Source organism: Punica granatum, chromosome 5 (assembly GCF_007655135.1).
Source record: "Punica granatum isolate Tunisia-2019 chromosome 5, ASM765513v2, whole genome shotgun sequence".
In the NCBI taxonomy this organism is placed as follows: Eukaryota; Viridiplantae; Streptophyta; class Magnoliopsida; order Myrtales; family Lythraceae; genus Punica; species Punica granatum.
Window position 1 is genome coordinate 6792268 of NC_045131.1, and position 15931 is coordinate 6808198.

At 39.8% G+C, this 15931-nt stretch overlaps 2 protein-coding genes and 1 non-coding gene across 9 annotated transcripts; 2 read left to right on the forward strand and 1 right to left on the reverse strand.

Moving 5' to 3' along the window:
* Positions 1-90: 90 nt before the first annotated feature.
* LOC116207250 (5'-3' exoribonuclease 4) lies at positions 91-8844 on the reverse strand. 2 transcript variants are annotated; one of them, XM_031540152.1, is made up of 22 exons: positions 8496-8844; positions 7157-7259; positions 7009-7085; positions 6738-6929; positions 6447-6566; positions 6233-6295; positions 6014-6145; positions 5769-5933; positions 5570-5647; positions 4947-5033; positions 4238-4324; positions 3911-4006; positions 3393-3463; positions 2944-3072; positions 2767-2843; positions 2638-2678; positions 2466-2540; positions 2166-2317; positions 1972-2076; positions 1686-1761; positions 1427-1509; positions 91-1262 (listed from the first exon to the last, which is right to left on the reverse strand). In XM_031540152.1, the coding sequence occupies exons 1-22, from the start codon at positions 8700-8702 to the stop codon at positions 614-616; spliced, it is 2865 nt and encodes a 954-aa protein (XP_031396012.1). In that variant the 5' UTR covers positions 8703-8844; the 3' UTR covers positions 91-613. The 2 variants fall into 2 exon arrangements, with proteins under 2 accessions (XP_031396012.1, XP_031396013.1); XM_031540153.1 differs by lacking the exon at positions 7157-7259 and having other exon boundaries at positions 8496-8633.
* A 407-nt stretch (positions 8845-9251) lies between these two features.
* LOC116209742 lies at positions 9252-9357 on the forward strand. The gene has a single exon (XR_004157334.1). It is a non-coding gene; the product is annotated as a U6 spliceosomal RNA (small nuclear RNA).
* A 2400-nt stretch (positions 9358-11757) lies between these two features.
* LOC116206923 (cysteine synthase-like) lies at positions 11758-14592 on the forward strand. 6 transcript variants are annotated; one of them, XM_031539759.1, is made up of 11 exons: positions 11758-11851; positions 12241-12307; positions 12400-12509; positions 12623-12680; positions 12814-13077; positions 13180-13317; positions 13423-13474; positions 13677-13756; positions 13846-13905; positions 14171-14251; positions 14345-14592. In XM_031539759.1, exons 2-11 carry the CDS (start codon positions 12266-12268, stop codon positions 14477-14479), a joined length of 1020 nt encoding a protein of 339 aa, XP_031395619.1. In that variant the 5' UTR covers positions 11758-11851; positions 12241-12265; the 3' UTR covers positions 14480-14592. The 6 variants fall into 6 exon arrangements, with proteins under 6 accessions (XP_031395619.1, XP_031395622.1, XP_031395623.1 ...); XM_031539762.1 differs by having other exon boundaries at positions 14387-14592; XM_031539760.1 differs by lacking the exon at positions 11758-11851 and adding an exon at positions 11927-12159.
* Positions 14593-15931: the final 1339 nt, after the last annotated feature.

Here is a 15931-nt window from a genome sequence, read left to right on the forward strand (position 1 = left end):
GAAACGGAAGCAGAGACACTGCCATGCAGACATTTTGCACAGTTATGCAGTTTCGATCAAATCCGGAACTTGCACTGATAACATAAACCATATCTCAACTAAAAATGAACATCTTCCATTAGCTGTGGAATCGATGAAATTAACCATACATGATCAACCTTTCTGCTATTCACGGTCTTTCCTTATAAAAATGAAAATTTCACGCTAAAATGAAGAGCACAACGTAACAACATCAATGTTTTTTCACCTACCTCTACAATAATATACACTTTCTCCCTAGTGAACCTGTTAAGATGGCAAACCCGAGCAGCACTAGAGCTCCCTCAAGTAAACTGTGCCTATTTAAGATTCCCAATCCATGCCTCGGTTGAACTGCTGCCATCCGACCAATTTTCTCTACTTACAGGGTTCCTGTTTCTCAGCATCTGTCTAGCGAAAAGTTGCGACAAAGCAACCGGCTAAGCATCTTGTCTGTGCCTAATGGGACCTCGGAGCCATGCTGCTCTTTGAATGGATTACTGAGTCTCCCATAAGCACAGCAGTTTTGAGCCACGAGCAACCTAGAGCTCCCAGCGAGGCAGGGGGAGATAAATCATGACATTGCCTTCTGTAACTACAATGGCTGGTTGTCCAAAGTTGGCCCTTCCTGGGATGGTGCACTAGTCTTCACCTGGTAGACCTTCTTCACAGTTCCTCCTCCGGAACTGCCATCACCAACCTCAGAGCTCTGTTTATGAATCCACTTGATCGGAGGTGTTGGCAATGGAGACATGTTCTGAATGAACTGCTCCTCTTGGTTTAACACTACTTGGCCAGCATTCAACGTCTTCGGCGGTTCTCTGCTGTTGACTCTCCCACTATTTTCAACTGTCAAACCAGCCATTCCGTTCCTCATCTCACGATACTGTTCCACGTACTGTCTCTCATGGGTTCGATTACTGTTTCTCCCGCCCTGATAATTGCCATTCGATGGTGGAGAGTTCTTATAATCAGCTGCTGTTCCATGAGAGTTAATGTAATTCCCGTGGTGGTACTGATTGTAATTCTCAATATAATAGCCCCTTCTTTCATAACCTGAGGGTCCCATTGGCCTTGGCCTGTTGTTGACTCCATAGTTTCCTGGAAAATTCCCCTGAAGAGGTCCATTCCATCCCAAGGACGCACTATTGTTGTTGCTGGACTTGATGTTGAGTGTGTTCTTGATGAGACGATGAGCTGCTTCCCCCAGGTAAGTACCAGCTATTGCTCCAGGTACTCGGGCCCTAGATAACACATGTATTTTGCATGATGTCTATGTCTTGTAAAATTATAAAGGTGAGAATTCAACAATAAATTGCCATAGGAAAAAAAAAATGAAAGAGAGTCCATAAAAAAACTAATAAGTGATCAGAAATTCATTTCCGAGAAGATGCAGTATTCCACGCACCTTTCTCGGCCCTGCTGGCGTCTGCCACCGTTGTCTTCATGCCATAACACCGGTAACGGCTTGAAATCTAAAGGTCCCAAAATCTGCAAAAATGAGAAATGAAGTAGCGTAAATTTGATTGTTCAGACATAGCCATTCATTAATGACTAACAAATCCGAATATCCAACACCCTTGCCTTGCATTAAGTCATATACATACCCGAACCTAACAGGCAAATTTTATCAATAAAAAGAGCATCAAGACATCAAATAACAATACCTTTTTGGGCATGACTACTCCCTTGGGCAATTCTGGGATGTGCCTATGCTTTTCAGGATCTAGGTATGTCACATTTCTGAACAATAAAGCAAAGATCAGAACTTACGAACAGAGAGCTAGACCAGCCATCTACCCTTAAGTTGTTTGTCTATTATAATTTGCATAGCTAGACCAGCCATCTACTCTAGGTTGTTTTGTCTATTATAATTTGCATTTAAGCCTTCAGGTTTACTGCCATATCTTAAAATTATTGAAAATTAAAGAACTCGAGCAATATAGAACTTACAAGACTTGGTTATGGGTAATATCAGGTAATCCCTGGACTGGGGAAGGAACTACATTACTCAGTTCATTCCTCTGATATAACCAAAGGTATCCGTTCATTCCATGACTGCAAAAACCAGCACAAATGAAAATGAAGGCAGTGGACTAATTTACATCATATTCACATGGAAGAAAAACGAATTAATTTCAACCAACCTGGCATTCGTATCAATTCTCAGAGGGTATCGTTCATGTTGACATAATGGAGACAGTATCCGGTAGCACTCATATATTTGTTGAGACAGGGGGTTCACTGGGTGTACGTACAGCAAATCATGCATCACACTATTCCGAAGTTGCTCTTCCGCCTGCATCCACCAATATCATGAATTGCTAAAGATTCTGAAAGAAAGCTCTTCAAGAGAAAAATAAAAAAAGGCAACTGCATAGGCTATTTAAAAGGAAGAAAATATAAAGCCTGGAAACCCATAGTGAAGAATATGTTGCGTTCCATACTGTTAGAGAGGCTTCAAGCTTCTTGGTTTCTACGAGCAACTTTCTTTCATCAATGAACGGTAATTTTGCAACACCCTGAACCAAACAAAATAATGTAAAGGCTATTAGCATTTTGCGCTAGAAAAGGCTTAATAGAAAGCTATTACATCTCTCTGTGGAATATAGCACTTACCTGCCATGCAAATTTCTTGCCATTCATGTCGATCTCAAAATCTGCGGGCATATTATTATATAGAAAAGAAAAGGTTAGGCGGCAAAATATAATTCAATTAAGAGAAATTCACCTTGAAATAATACTTACCAGCTGGGTAAAATTTGAGGATTGGCGATGAAGGATCAGTCATCAGTTTTCGGTAATGTTCTGGCAGAGCAGTGGCACTGCAGCACAAATATGTCCCGCATCAAATGATGAAGAGAATTTATGGAAGCCATTTGATGAATCTTGATAGACATCAAAAAGAGGTAGAAATAAATCAACCTTGCAGCTGGCAGGGTCCCCATAAGCTGATCAAACGGTTTAAAAGGCTCCCCCGGAAAGAACGTAATCTCCAAATCATTCAAATCCTTGAGATCCGAAGCAAAAGGAGCATAATGGTATGGATAGTACCTAATAAAGCAAAACACAGATTATATATCTGCACAAAACTGCTCTTTTGTGCACTCATACTTGATTGGCGAATCCTATCAGCAATCACAGCCTACACAATGAACATGATATCTCAAAATTATGTTGCAAAAGAGACTGCTCTCTGCATTTTCGACAATGAGATGCAAACACTTCCCACAATCAAATTTCCAGTTTTTTCCTTGATATGTGTACGATATTATGAATCAATTACAACAGTCGATCGAAGTATTAGAAGATAAGAGTAAGTTATAGGGAATTAGATAAGCCGACTTGATAGCAAATTCTATAGTAGGACTCACCATAGCCATGAACGCACACCTTGGTAGTAATACGAGCAGACCCAACATAAACCTTCCACATATTTCAAGACCTACAAGAATGCCCAGCATTACAATTTTTTATACCAGAAATAATATATCAATGGACATTCACGGGGAAAAGACAGGACAATAAGCATTGAACATCATGGAAAGAATACAGATCAAAATAATTATGGAGAAATTCATAAGTTCAAAGAAAGAAAGATGCACAGCAGAAGGCGTAGATGTCGACTTTTCTTCTGAATTATGCTAACACAACTTTCTTAGGTCATAGCAAGAACAAGTGACTACTCTGGCTACTCCAATTTCCTAATCGAGAGAAATAAACACAACATTCCATCATCCCAGTGCAAACATTTAAATAATAAAAAATGTTTTATAAAAAAAAGTGCAACATTTAAAAGATAGTTTAAAAGCTCTACCTTCGAAACTATATTATTGGAATAGAAAATCATAACAAGTAGAAGTCAAGAATTCAATATGAATCGAGAACTTACAGTCTCCTTTCTAACTCTTTCTATCTCCTCTGGAGTTGAGACAGCAAATTTATCGGCATAATACCGATCCTTGTATCCAGGCTCGCCAAGTTTAATCTGAATAAAATAGCATCTGATTCTTCAGTAAATCGAATCTCTTGCCAACACCTTCCCCCCCCCCCCCCCCCCCCCCCCAAAAAAAAAAAAAGAAGAAGGTAAAGTACTACATTGTATGGTTCCAGATATTATGAGCAAGTGCACCCTACATCTTCTTTGAGATACTCGTCATGAACATTATTTACATGTAAAGGTGCATGGCAGCATGTGGCTGGATTTTAAATTCAATACCTTGTCCACTACTGGCACCGGTGCAGGTATTTCTTCAGATGTCTCTCTTCTTGATCGAGCTCTCATTTCTTCATTCATCTCCTGCGCCTGAAGTAACGTTCAAAATAGCAGTTGAGGTAATTCCATCATAAAGAGATCAAGGAGGAATTTCATTCGTATGAGTAACTGCAGACACTGCTCAATCTTCTCCACATCAACCATGGTCTGTCCTGTCTAGGACTCGAATAGAAGGGTCTACAACTCTTCCTTGGAGTCACAGATCTCGCCTTTGAGTTTTTCATGGATCAGAAACTTAAATATCTGATTGTTACCTACTGATAAATGTATGCCTATGTTCAAAAGAACGCCCCTTTCTCACTTAATCAGAAGTGGGAGAAATCCCACCTTCTGAAATATACCCAAATTCCCAATGCGGACAGATCACTTGACATTCCAATTGGGGAAAAAAGGATGGTCGATAATGTCAAAGGACTGCAATCTCGCTAAGTTTTGTGGCATGTGTGCATTTAAGTTCCAGTCTCCTGCAATAACCCAATTATTTCCCTGCTAAGCCCAACACTCCACAGTGTGGAGTGTGAGAGTGAGTGTGTGTCTGTGTATGCGCGTATAAATATATACATATGAAGAATCAAAGTCATAGCAATCACTGCACAATACACTAAACAAAGCTATATAAAAAGCAGCATAGATCTGTGACAAGAAGAAAGACCTTCTGTATACGAGCCCGCTTCTGAAAAATTTGATCTTCATTGATGGCAACAGCCTGGACAAAATGTTCTACTCTGTCTAGGAACACCTGTGCAAGTGAATCCATTCAGTAGGAGCATTAACTTTTGTCATTCTCTATTGAATATGCCCATAGGTAGAAATTCTACTGATCCAGAAAATCGTCAGAGAATCAAAAGCATACAAAAGCATACAAAAGTACCACTATGAGAAGATAGTAAATGAATAATCTGACATTACGGAAAAGCTTCGCAATTCAATAAACTGAGAACACAAGCAGCCACCAGCATGAGAAAAGTCAGCTAAAGCACCCTTTTATCCCAAGACTGATCATAAAAGCTTATAGTTAATACAGCATATCCATCAGGACCTTGCTATGCTAATCAACAGTGTACTTTCCCAACAAGACAGAAATACTTTACATAGAGCTTATCATGTGCTATTCAAAATTATCATGTTTATGCATTCCCCCAAAATTCAGTTGACCTACCCTAATCAAATAAATGTACCAGCACATTCTATGAAACATCTATTATTACATAATACATGAATTTCCCATTAGTTTTTGAATCTGTCGGTTGGAGGGAGGGGAGGGAGGAAAGATACCTCGCCTGCTTCAGTAAGGTAACCGCCCATTGCAGCAAACTCCTTTTGATAAATGGACATTAATAAGGTTATTGCACCCTGAAGAGGAAACGAGATGAGACAGAGGCTTAATAACTTTGAAAGTAACCATACATGATATAACATATGCAAATAATTAATATGATTGGCAACAAATTAAATAAGAATAGAAGTTGCATACCTCCCGAATTTCTAATGTTGGCATATGGGGAAGAAAGTCATTGCCAACAAAGAAACAAAGAAAGACAAAATCGTCCACTATTTTCTCGAAATCAATCTCAAAAGGAGGATTCTGAATCTCCAAATCATGCTGTAAGTACTCCCTTAGAACCCAGATACTGAGGAACTGCAGCAGAAAATGCATATTTCAATATGAGAGACCAGAAAGATAAAAACAGGAGCAAAAGCCACATGCAATCATCAAACCTGATATTTCTTCTTGTGTATAGGAGTTTCATCTTTCCCATTCCCATCAGTATTACCATTGCACTCAGCAGCCAGATGACCAGATTGGCCACAAATAAAGCAGTTTTCTTGTTGTCCAGGAAGAGTGACAACCTGAAGGGCAACAAAATATCATAAAATGATGCAAGTCAGCAGGGACCCAGCGTAGAGGCACAAAAGAGTGTCTTTAGAAGTACTAACCTCTCTAAGAATTGAAAAGTGAATCTCGTGTGTAGCCAAAGAAAGCATAATCAGATCGGCATCCTGATTGAGAGGAACTAAAACCGTTATATTGTCTCCAATAGCTTCTAACTATTGCTAGAAAATGTTTGCAGAAAGAGAGAAAATCTAACAACATATATTAAACATGAAAGTTCTAAAGGAGAGTAAGGGAACACCTAGAGGGAAATCTTACCAGACCATACAGACAGTGGTGGGTGTTTGGACCATAACCAGGAAGATTACGCTGCAACCGAATGTATGACATGATCTTGTGCTCCCCCTCCCCAGGAACATTCGCATCAGACAGAATAACCTTCAATAAGCACCCAATGCAGCCCCATAAATATATTTAGAGAGGACAAAGAATCCTGAAAACCAGAATTTTACCCCCAAAAAGTACAGAAAGGATTACTCCATCGGTAAGGAATCATCCAGTCTTGAATGTACTAACGAAATTTTCAAGTTAACAGGATCTCAAGCACACCTTTGTCTGCTGCCACCCAGGATTGCGGTTCAACCTAGATTGAATATAATACTGAAGGGCAACGGAAAGAACAGCCATGAACTGTGTGCCTGGAGTGATTACATTTGAATCACATGTTTCAGGCTTTTCTTTGGAGGAAAGGTTAATTCCTTCAACCTCATATTCTCTTCTCAGCCTTTCTTCTTCAGCTTCCTGCATTGCATAACAGCATAAATAAATTTCTCCATGATGTTGATCCTAAGTTGTCTAGTCAGTCTGAGGAGAATCTCACAGCATCAGCTGCATCTTTTGCAGCTCTGAAGCGCCGAGAACGTTGTTGATTCATTTTAGCTCTTGGTGCAACACCATCTGCAAAGATTCACATCAGTATGCTATGCCAATTATAGTTAGTGATACAAGAAAAGCACAATGAACCTTACCAATCGCCATATAAAGGAGCTTTCTAGGACGAACTAAAGAAAAGAGATGGTCGATGTAATCAAATATTGATTTGAAGACATCATCATAGGTGGCAGGCGGAGGCTGCAATATGGGATAACAATCAAGCAATTAATAACAGATCTTCTCAACCACGAAGGGAATCCTATTCAATACTTGCTGCATTCTCAGACACTTTTAATCATGCATCAGATAATAAAAAGTAAATTCTCTGAAGTAGAAATTGAAGGGCATTCTTCTCGTAAATTTTATAGACGATCTAAATGAAGGGAACGTAGAAGCAATTGACCCACAATAAAGGCATCATTTTTTATCAGTTTTCTAAGCTAATGCTGGGTCAAGATTCAAGATGCAATATAAACCTTATTAAAATCACATCCGAGATGAGCAGTAAATGGATCTCCATCATTTATGTTGTCTGTGTGGGCAAAGCCACAGGACTTCAATTACTCTTAGCTAGAAGAAGCTTCCATATTCTCAGTAAATTAGACCATCTCCAAACAATAATGTACTGCCCGTGGATTTTTTATTTTTATTTTTAAAGTAGGGAATTTAAATTCCTTTTCTCAATATTAATATTAAAACTATCTCCACAGCTCTAGACCTAACTGTCATTTCCAATTTTTCCGCTAGGAATGCATATGTACCAACAATCCAATTAAATTAATGTTTCATACTAAAAATTTCCTCAAACCTCCTCGTCTAATGAATATCAGTTTCTGCAATGAGCTACATTTGGCACAATTATGTTAAACCCAGCTGCACAAACTTCGATCATCCGTGCAAATCAAATCAGCATATTATCAGGCCGATCGGTGCAACTACTGCAGGGCACCACAGATATGGGCCAATCAAAATCTTCACATCCCTTTTCTACCGTTATAGTTACAGGGCCGAGGTGAGAAATTCCATTCAATTGCAATCTCTCTCTACTATTATCTAGTCGAACATTTAATCTTATACCCGACTTTCTGTTTAAGAAGATTGACGTGCTTAACATTCTTTGCCACATGCCGCTGGAATTTTCGGCGTTATATTTCTTCTGTTGCTGCGGACTTGGAAAGTTCGTGGACTAGGAGTTCCCCCCCCCCCGGGGTCTCTTTACCTCAGCTCCCTCTATAGCACCAGGATTTCACTAACAAAGCCAAGAAAGGAACGAACTTCACTGAATTCGGCCATCACTGCCCCTAATCGTTAAACTGGTCAGCTGAGCAAACTTCTCATCGTTCACCAAAAAACCTCAAAGCTCAACCCAGACACCGAAAAAGGAGCAAACGAAACCATCTCAGCATTTGCATACACACGCAGGGATAAACGTACCTTGCCGTCGGGATGGAAACAGGGATGAATGATTCCGTTCATGTCCAGGTACAGATTATCGAACTCCGTGCCGTTAGGGTTAGGCTTCGAGACATCGACGGGCACAGGGACGCCGGCCGAGTCGACGCCGGGCTCCTCCTCAATGACGTTGACGATGGCCTTCGGGTACCGGTCGGCGAGCCACCGGTAGAACGCGGGAACTCCCATGATCGGCGGCTGAGTCGGCACCTGCTGTGAGTCAACTCGCACGACACCAAAATTGACGAATTGACAGAGCGACCGACGCGAGAGAGAGAGAGAGAGAGAGAGAGAGAGGGTTCGAGATCTGTACGGGTTGGGATGGTGAAAGGGCAGAAGAAAGGTATAGTTAAATGAATAAATGTCAAGCGAAGTAATGGGGTGTTTTTCAAACTAATCAGAAATACAGGGGAAACATTGGAATTATCTGTTTTTTTTGCTAGGTTGGAAATAAAAGTAGAATGCAAGTCCCATTTCGAGAAATATGAAGTTTTCAGGGGTGACCTCAAAATTTTCCGATTGTTCCTCTCAAATTGCAATTAACTAATTTCTATTTATGCAATTTGTGTCTATAAAATGTGGGGAATTTTTTTTTTTTGGGTAGATAAATGTGGAGATTTTTTTTCGATAGATAAATGTGGGGAATTTTAATGTCGATATGTATAATCAAATCAAAATTGAAAATACAGTACAATTAACTGATTTACCTGAAGTACATAAGTAAAAATTTATGCACTTTACTTGACATGAGCGTAATCTAGGAGTCCGGGACCAATACAGAGAAGATTAGCATGGCCCCGGAGCAAGGATGACTGGCACAAATCAAGAAGTATTTTACTCAGATTCTAAGCAAATTACGCTTACGATAGAATCTATTGAAATACGATTTGCATATGCACAATGCAGGTTTTAGACATTTGAAGACAGCTGCCGGGGTAGCGGACATCGAGGAAAATAAGCTATATCATACTAGACGCATGATATGATGCGGTCGATACGCTGTAAGTGAAACATTCGACATACAGAATTTTCATGCGAAGAAAAGGGAGTCTATAGTGAAATATAATTGCATTCATGGAAAAGGCCGGAGTCTAGCTTAGTTCGTCATGCGACGACGAATATTGATGATCAGGGAGCATATTTCCAAAGAAACATGGGATCGCAGCTAAGCATTCGAGTACTGGAAAACACGGCCAGAATAAAGTACAAATGTAGCCAACAACATGCGACGGCTTTGCTGTTTTATCGCAAATATCATGAACATTGATTTCAATAGTTGAAGATTCCTCATTAGGGATACTTACATAAGTAGTACTTCTGCTAGAGTTGGACAGACCCTTGACTTGGATTGAAAGATTTTGAATTCGAATCGAAAGATTTTGAATTTGATTCTAGACTTTCCGTTATCCTCTTATTTCGCCTTCCCTTATTTTTCTTCCTGTTTAATTGCATGCAGAATAGAACATGAGAACATGCACAACTATGCTCAACCTTATGCAAGAACAATCCATTTGATTCGGCAATTATGTTTCTTCTGAAACAAGTACATTAGTCTAAGTTTAACGACGTACAGGCATATTCTATCTTCAAGCAAAATCCAAAAGGATACAAGATATATCGATCTAATTACCATCGTCTGCATGCATATATGCCCTATACCATGTAATTAAACATACTGCAACATCATCTTTCCTTCCCACGAGCCACCAAAAGCACAACATATCATTCTGTCTTCACACGGTTCTCGGCCACATATACAATGTAACATCGAAATTATATGACCGTCTCTCTTCGAGTCGCGTCCTTTTCATGGCCCATCTCTCTTTTCTCTGGACTTGTATATATACACGCATAACCGCACACAGAGAAGGCATTCCTGTCCGCGTATCGTCATAACATCAGACAATGGAGGTGCAACCAATTAGAACACGGCACGCGCGTACAGATCTCGATTCGCAATCAGCTGAATTATTGCAGCAACGTGTACTTTTATGTATATATTTATCCAGGAGAGATATTCCTCTCGCTGGCAAAGAAAAAATTTCTCTTATTACATCGACTGATCAGTGAGTGCATAATGTATAGTCAACTCTTCATATAGAAAACGACCAAAATTCGATTTATTTGAACAGAATGAATCTGGACGTAGAACAGGCCATGTTCATGACAAAGAGCTCATGCTGTCGCCAAAAACCTCTGCAAGATGTCCTAAGTTATATCGGTTGCTGCGTTGGCATTCGTTCTTTGTCAGGAACAAACTAAGACAAAGCGAAAAGCAGCAGCAGAAAGCGTAGCAGAACTACGAATACAGAGCAGAAAAGAATGCAGCTGGCACACATTTTCACTTGAAATTCTGGTTCGATTCTCCGAGTAAAACTTCTCGTATAATTTCTCATCCTTATCCTTTTACTAGACTCATGACCTCCTTTGTAGCCGAGAAAAGGGATTCAAAAGTAGAGTAGCCTATATTCATAACAGGAGTTTTTATTGTTTTTCAATGAAAAAACAATGGATTATACAGTCAACTAACAAGATATGCAATGTGTGTTCAATTTTTGAAGAATTTTTTCTTAAAAATAATGATAGAGGTCAGAAAAATAACACCGATCTATCGGTGTCATGGTGGCGAATCGCGACTGTTCAATATTTTTTTTTTCCGGACTTAATCTATGTTTACTGCAGGTCGATGTCTTGATCTTTCCTTTGATTGGACAGCATGGGAAGAGACTACATGGGCTGAAGAAGATCAAGATAAAAAGATCAATAAACCTTCTGTGTATAGAAGTGCCAAAGTCTTTCTAAATCATGAGGATTTTGCTTTTTTAGCAAAACTACAAGATATTCTCAGCTTATAAATTGAAACTAATTCTCCTTAAAATGCCGATATATACTTGTCACGAAGTACTCTCTGTGAGGTTGGAGCTCATGTATGCATTTGATAAACTTGCCGGTGGAAGCTCAGTTTTGCAACGTATATGCATTTTCTTGTGCAAAAGAATACAATATTTAAAAAAAAAAATTCATGTTCAAAAAACTTTACTCCTTAACGGGTCAATTTGGCTCAGTGGAATAATTGAGGCTCATTGGACTTCCGGATATAAGATACATACCCCAAAAAAAAAATCAACCATATTTTTCGGCAGTGATGCTTGCCCGAGCAAAGGGCAAAGGAGCACCTAGGCATTATTATCTCCAAAGAAATATATAAATATAAATAAAGTTCACCTATATATATTATGCATAGATTATCAAGGAAATGTCACCAAGCACTGCCCATTGAATATCTGAAAGAGAAGCTTCTCCTTCTCCTCCATGGTTTTACTTCTCTCTGAAGTAAGGTAAAGTTGACTCTCCCCCTCACTGTTTGATTGTTATCTGTTCTCATTTTCTCTATTCCTTCCCTTCTTGCTTCAGTTTCTTGCTTGGAAACTGAATGCAAGAACACCTCTCATTGCTTCAGTCAAGAATCCAAAGGTTTTCACCTCAGCTTTCTTTCTCCAGTCGATGACCAAATTGTTCGGTTAGAGTTTTCCGATACAATAGAGCGAGATTTTCTGATCAACCCCAGAAGAATCTGATACAGAAACTTGCTTATTTGATGTGTTTCGAATGTGAATCCTGATCACTGTCAAGGTTTTTGTTCACAGTATGATGTGCAGCCATCACTCTCTTGTACTTTCTTGATGCTGAATCTTCTGGAAGTTGTTAACTGAATGGCCGCTTTCAGGTTGCACAGTGATAAATAAGAAAGGATGGTGGAGGAGGGGTCGGTTATCGCTAAGGATGTCACCGAAGTAAGCTTTTATTTGTGCAACTGTTACTATGAACTACTCCTTTTCAGTTCATTTGATCAGGAGAATCGTTTCGATACATTTTATTATCGCAGCTGATCGGGAAGACACCATTGGTGTACCTCAACCGCGTGGTTGATGGCTGCGTCGCCAGAATTGCTGCGAAGTTAGAGATGATGGAGCCCTGCTCTAGCGTCAAAGACAGGTGCGAAAAGATCGGGTTCCTACTGTTCTATGCCTATCGGGTTTCAGTTCTCCTGGACAAGTTATAGATTTCCGAAGAAATAGTGAGAATATTTTGATGATCATTGGATGCAGGATCGGATATAGTATGATTACTGATGCAGAAGAAAAGGGTCTGATCAAGCCCGGGGAGGTTAGTCATTCAATCTAATTCTCAAAAGAGACCGTAATGAATCGCAATTAAAGTTATGTGTACTTCTGTGCAACACAAGGAGGTGATTGATCCTGACTGAAAAATCATTTTTGCTAATGCCATACTTCTGAAGAGTGTCCTGATCGAGCCCACGAGTGGTAACACTGGCATCGGTCTAGCATTTATGGCAGCTGCTAAAAGATACCGACTGATAATCACAATGCCGGCTTCAATGAGTCTTGAGAGAAGAACCATTCTCCGGGCTTTCGGGGCTGAGGTGGTTATCACAGATCCTGCCCGAGGCATGAAAGGAGCGGTCCAAAAGGCAGAAGAGATACTGGCGAGAACTTCGAACTCTTACATGCTTCAGCAGTTTGAGAATCCCGCCAACCCTAAGGTGCCCTTCCGTGTGTTTAATCCATTGCATGAATAGGCAGTTAATTAATTATTGGCTGTGTGTAACAGTTGATTCTTCCCTTTTCCTTTTATGTTCTACTAGGTACATTACGAGACCACAGGACGCGAGATATGGAAAGGTTCACGGGGAAAAGTCGAAGCCCTTGTTTCCGGGATTGGGACTGGAGGCACAGTAACAGGTGCTGGGAGATATCTCAAAGAGCAAAACCCAAATATTAAGGTAAACTTCTCTTTCTAAACCCCTGGGAAATTTGCCATGTTCTGTTTCGCCGAAGAATGTTCTAATTCTCGTGATATTCCTACATCCAACCTGCTCGGAAATCAGCTGTATGGGGTGGAACCTCGCGAGAGTGCAGTCTTGTCTGGTGGAAAACCTGGTGAGTCGTCTTCCTCCACCTACAATCTGAATCTTTCAATAGCGGTTATCAGTTTGTTGAGTTCTATATTGATTTATGCAAATGTGCTAGGTCTTGAGTTCTAGAAATTCTCTCGGTTTTCTACCCTACTCGGTACAATCAAGCAATGTCTTACCTCGTTTTCATCGTGAATGTGATAAATGTGTACCGCTGATTTCCCAAGGGCCACATAAGATCCAAGGAATCGGTGCTGGCTTCATCCCTGCAGTTTTGGACAGAGACTTACTTGACGAAGTTGTTCAAGTAGGAATATGAACTTCACCTCTTTGATATTTGATTTGTCAAATACTTATCGGCAATCCGAAGGAATGACCCTTATACAACTTCTGCAGATATCTAGTGAAGAAGCCATTGAGACTGCTAAGCTTCTCGCGCTGAAGGAAGGTTTGCTGGTAAGTCTTCAAACCAGCAGAGCATTCCATTCAGTTTTGGAGAGCAGTGAAAATTTGCCCTTTTTTCGTTTTCTCTTCCTAAAAAATATACTGGATTACGCTCGAGGAGACTTCCTTGTTCTGGTCAGTAAGCATGTCGTAAGCAGTAATCCAGCATGCCTTTTCCTCTCGTTTTCTCTTTGTTTCCCAGTAAGCAAATAATGGAAAATTGGAAGATCGTTCCTGTGTCAATGATGGTACATGAGATTTCGCGAATCTTGCGCAGGTGGGGATCTCATCGGGTGCAGCAGCTGCTGCTGCAATCAAGATAGCAAAGAGGCCTGAAAACGAGGGAAAACTCATTGTAGTAAGTCGATTTGAAGTTGATGTGTAGTTTTCTGCACTGGAACTTTCTTCCCCTCAGAGTCTCTTATAAGGCCAAGAGATTCTGAGGGATCAGACTTTCCTTCCTTTCTTTTATTGGACCCGGTTGTTTCTTCAGGTGGTTTTTCCTAGCTTTGGAGAGCGCTGTCTGTCATCTGTTCTGTTCGAAACGGTGAAGCGGGAAGTAGAGAATGCGGTTTACGAACCCTAAGTCCGTCCCTTGGAAAGCACTTGATGTTGCTTATTTTTTGATAAAATTCTAACACGACAGTTAAAACACGTAAATCTTCAATGAAGTCATCAGCACAAATTCTTGGGAAGGTATATGTACTATGTAGCGTATTTCATGTTTAGATAAAACGATTTAACTTGGATCAATCAAGTGATTGATGAGCAAGAGTTGTCATCTTCTCCTATAATATTTGCCTAGTTGCCTTTAATCACGAAAAAAGAAAGCCGGATACCTGCATAGGTTTGTCAAAGGTTGATTATTCTGTTTGAGGCCTAGAAGTCTATAATTCATTACCAGCACTAATCGAGATCAACTGGAACGCTCGGGTGCGAACTACTTGCAGATGGACTAGTTACTGAAAGTTAAACGTAAAGCTACTGCAAAAGCTCTTTCCCAATTTCCAAGTGGTACTTCATTTCCCTCTTCTCCACCTTGAAACTCATCAATTTTAGGAATTTGTTGCCGGGTTAGTGTCACGACTCGAAATTCCAGCAGCATTTCCCCTAAAATTCTGAATTTTCTACTTAAAATATGAACCTGATTATCAATCTCATGAAATTTCCAACTTCAGAACTGATTTCACCCGATTATATCATAAATGCACCAGAAGAAAGTATTCATCTCCAAAAGAAACTTCTCTCATATTTCTCATCACCCATGAATAGCGAAACAAGAATTTTCCGATCGTGACGTATTCACTGAGCATCCTATACATAAGCTAATACCTCCAAGGTAAAAGGATCGCCCTACAAGTCCTCCAAGTCGATCCCCAATGTCAAAATGTTCCTCCATGTGCAACTTAGCTATCTTCTAGCTCATCTAAAAGATAATATGCAAAGTATGAACTGCATTTCAGTGAGCACACATCCTAAAGCAAAATAAACTATTATTAATAACATATCTATTTCTAAAACAACCAAATATAAATATAAATATAAATAATCATATCTAAAATCCATCATTCGGCTCACCAGATCAACTTTCATAAAATAAATGTAAATATATAGACTGATAACACGAAGATATTAGAATTCATCTCCAAATCAGCATCCCATAAGAAATATAAACAATATATATGCATACACTTAAAAGATATCGAGCTCTAGCCACCAAAGCACTCAAGTATCACAATAACCTCAGGCAACAATTTCAAGCACAGAAGGTAATACGGCAATATTACAAGCCAGTATCATTACAATAAAAATGACACTTTCACATCCCCAATCTCGATCACAAACAAACAACTCCGGCATCCATAAAATAAAACCACAAGATTCCATTCATACCGTACCGTGACTCGACATGACCCCATCTCGTATCTCCTTACATCCCCCTCCTCAACCTCCACAACTCCCGAAACATATCTCAATCTCAATATCATGAACGCATCACAATGTCTCCCATTTTTACATTCAGTGAGGTCAAGCAACC

Excerpts from the sequence above, each read along its gene's own strand:
- LOC116206923 (XM_031539759.1), top strand. The coding sequence starts at position 12,266 with ATGGTGGAGGAGGGGTCGGTTATCGCTAAGGATGTCACCGAA. Across the intron at positions 12,308-12,399 it reads TCGCTAAGGATGTCACCGAA|CTGATCGGGAAGACACCATT; the intron begins GTAAGCTTTTAT and ends TTATTATCGCAG. Across the intron at positions 12,510-12,622 it reads TGCTCTAGCGTCAAAGACAG|GATCGGATATAGTATGATTA; the intron begins GTGCGAAAAGAT and ends CATTGGATGCAG.
- LOC116207250 (XM_031540152.1), bottom strand. The coding sequence starts at position 8,702 with ATGGGAGTTCCCGCGTTCTACCGGTGGCTCGCCGACCGGTACCCGAAG. Across the intron at positions 2,318-2,465 it reads AGCTTGAAGCCTCTCTAACA|GCGGAAGAGCAACTTCGGAA; the intron begins GTATGGAACGCA and ends TGGTGGATGCAG. Across the intron at positions 1,263-1,426 it reads CGCCAGCAGGGCCGAGAAAG|GGCCCGAGTACCTGGAGCAA; the intron begins GTGCGTGGAATA and ends TGTGTTATCTAG.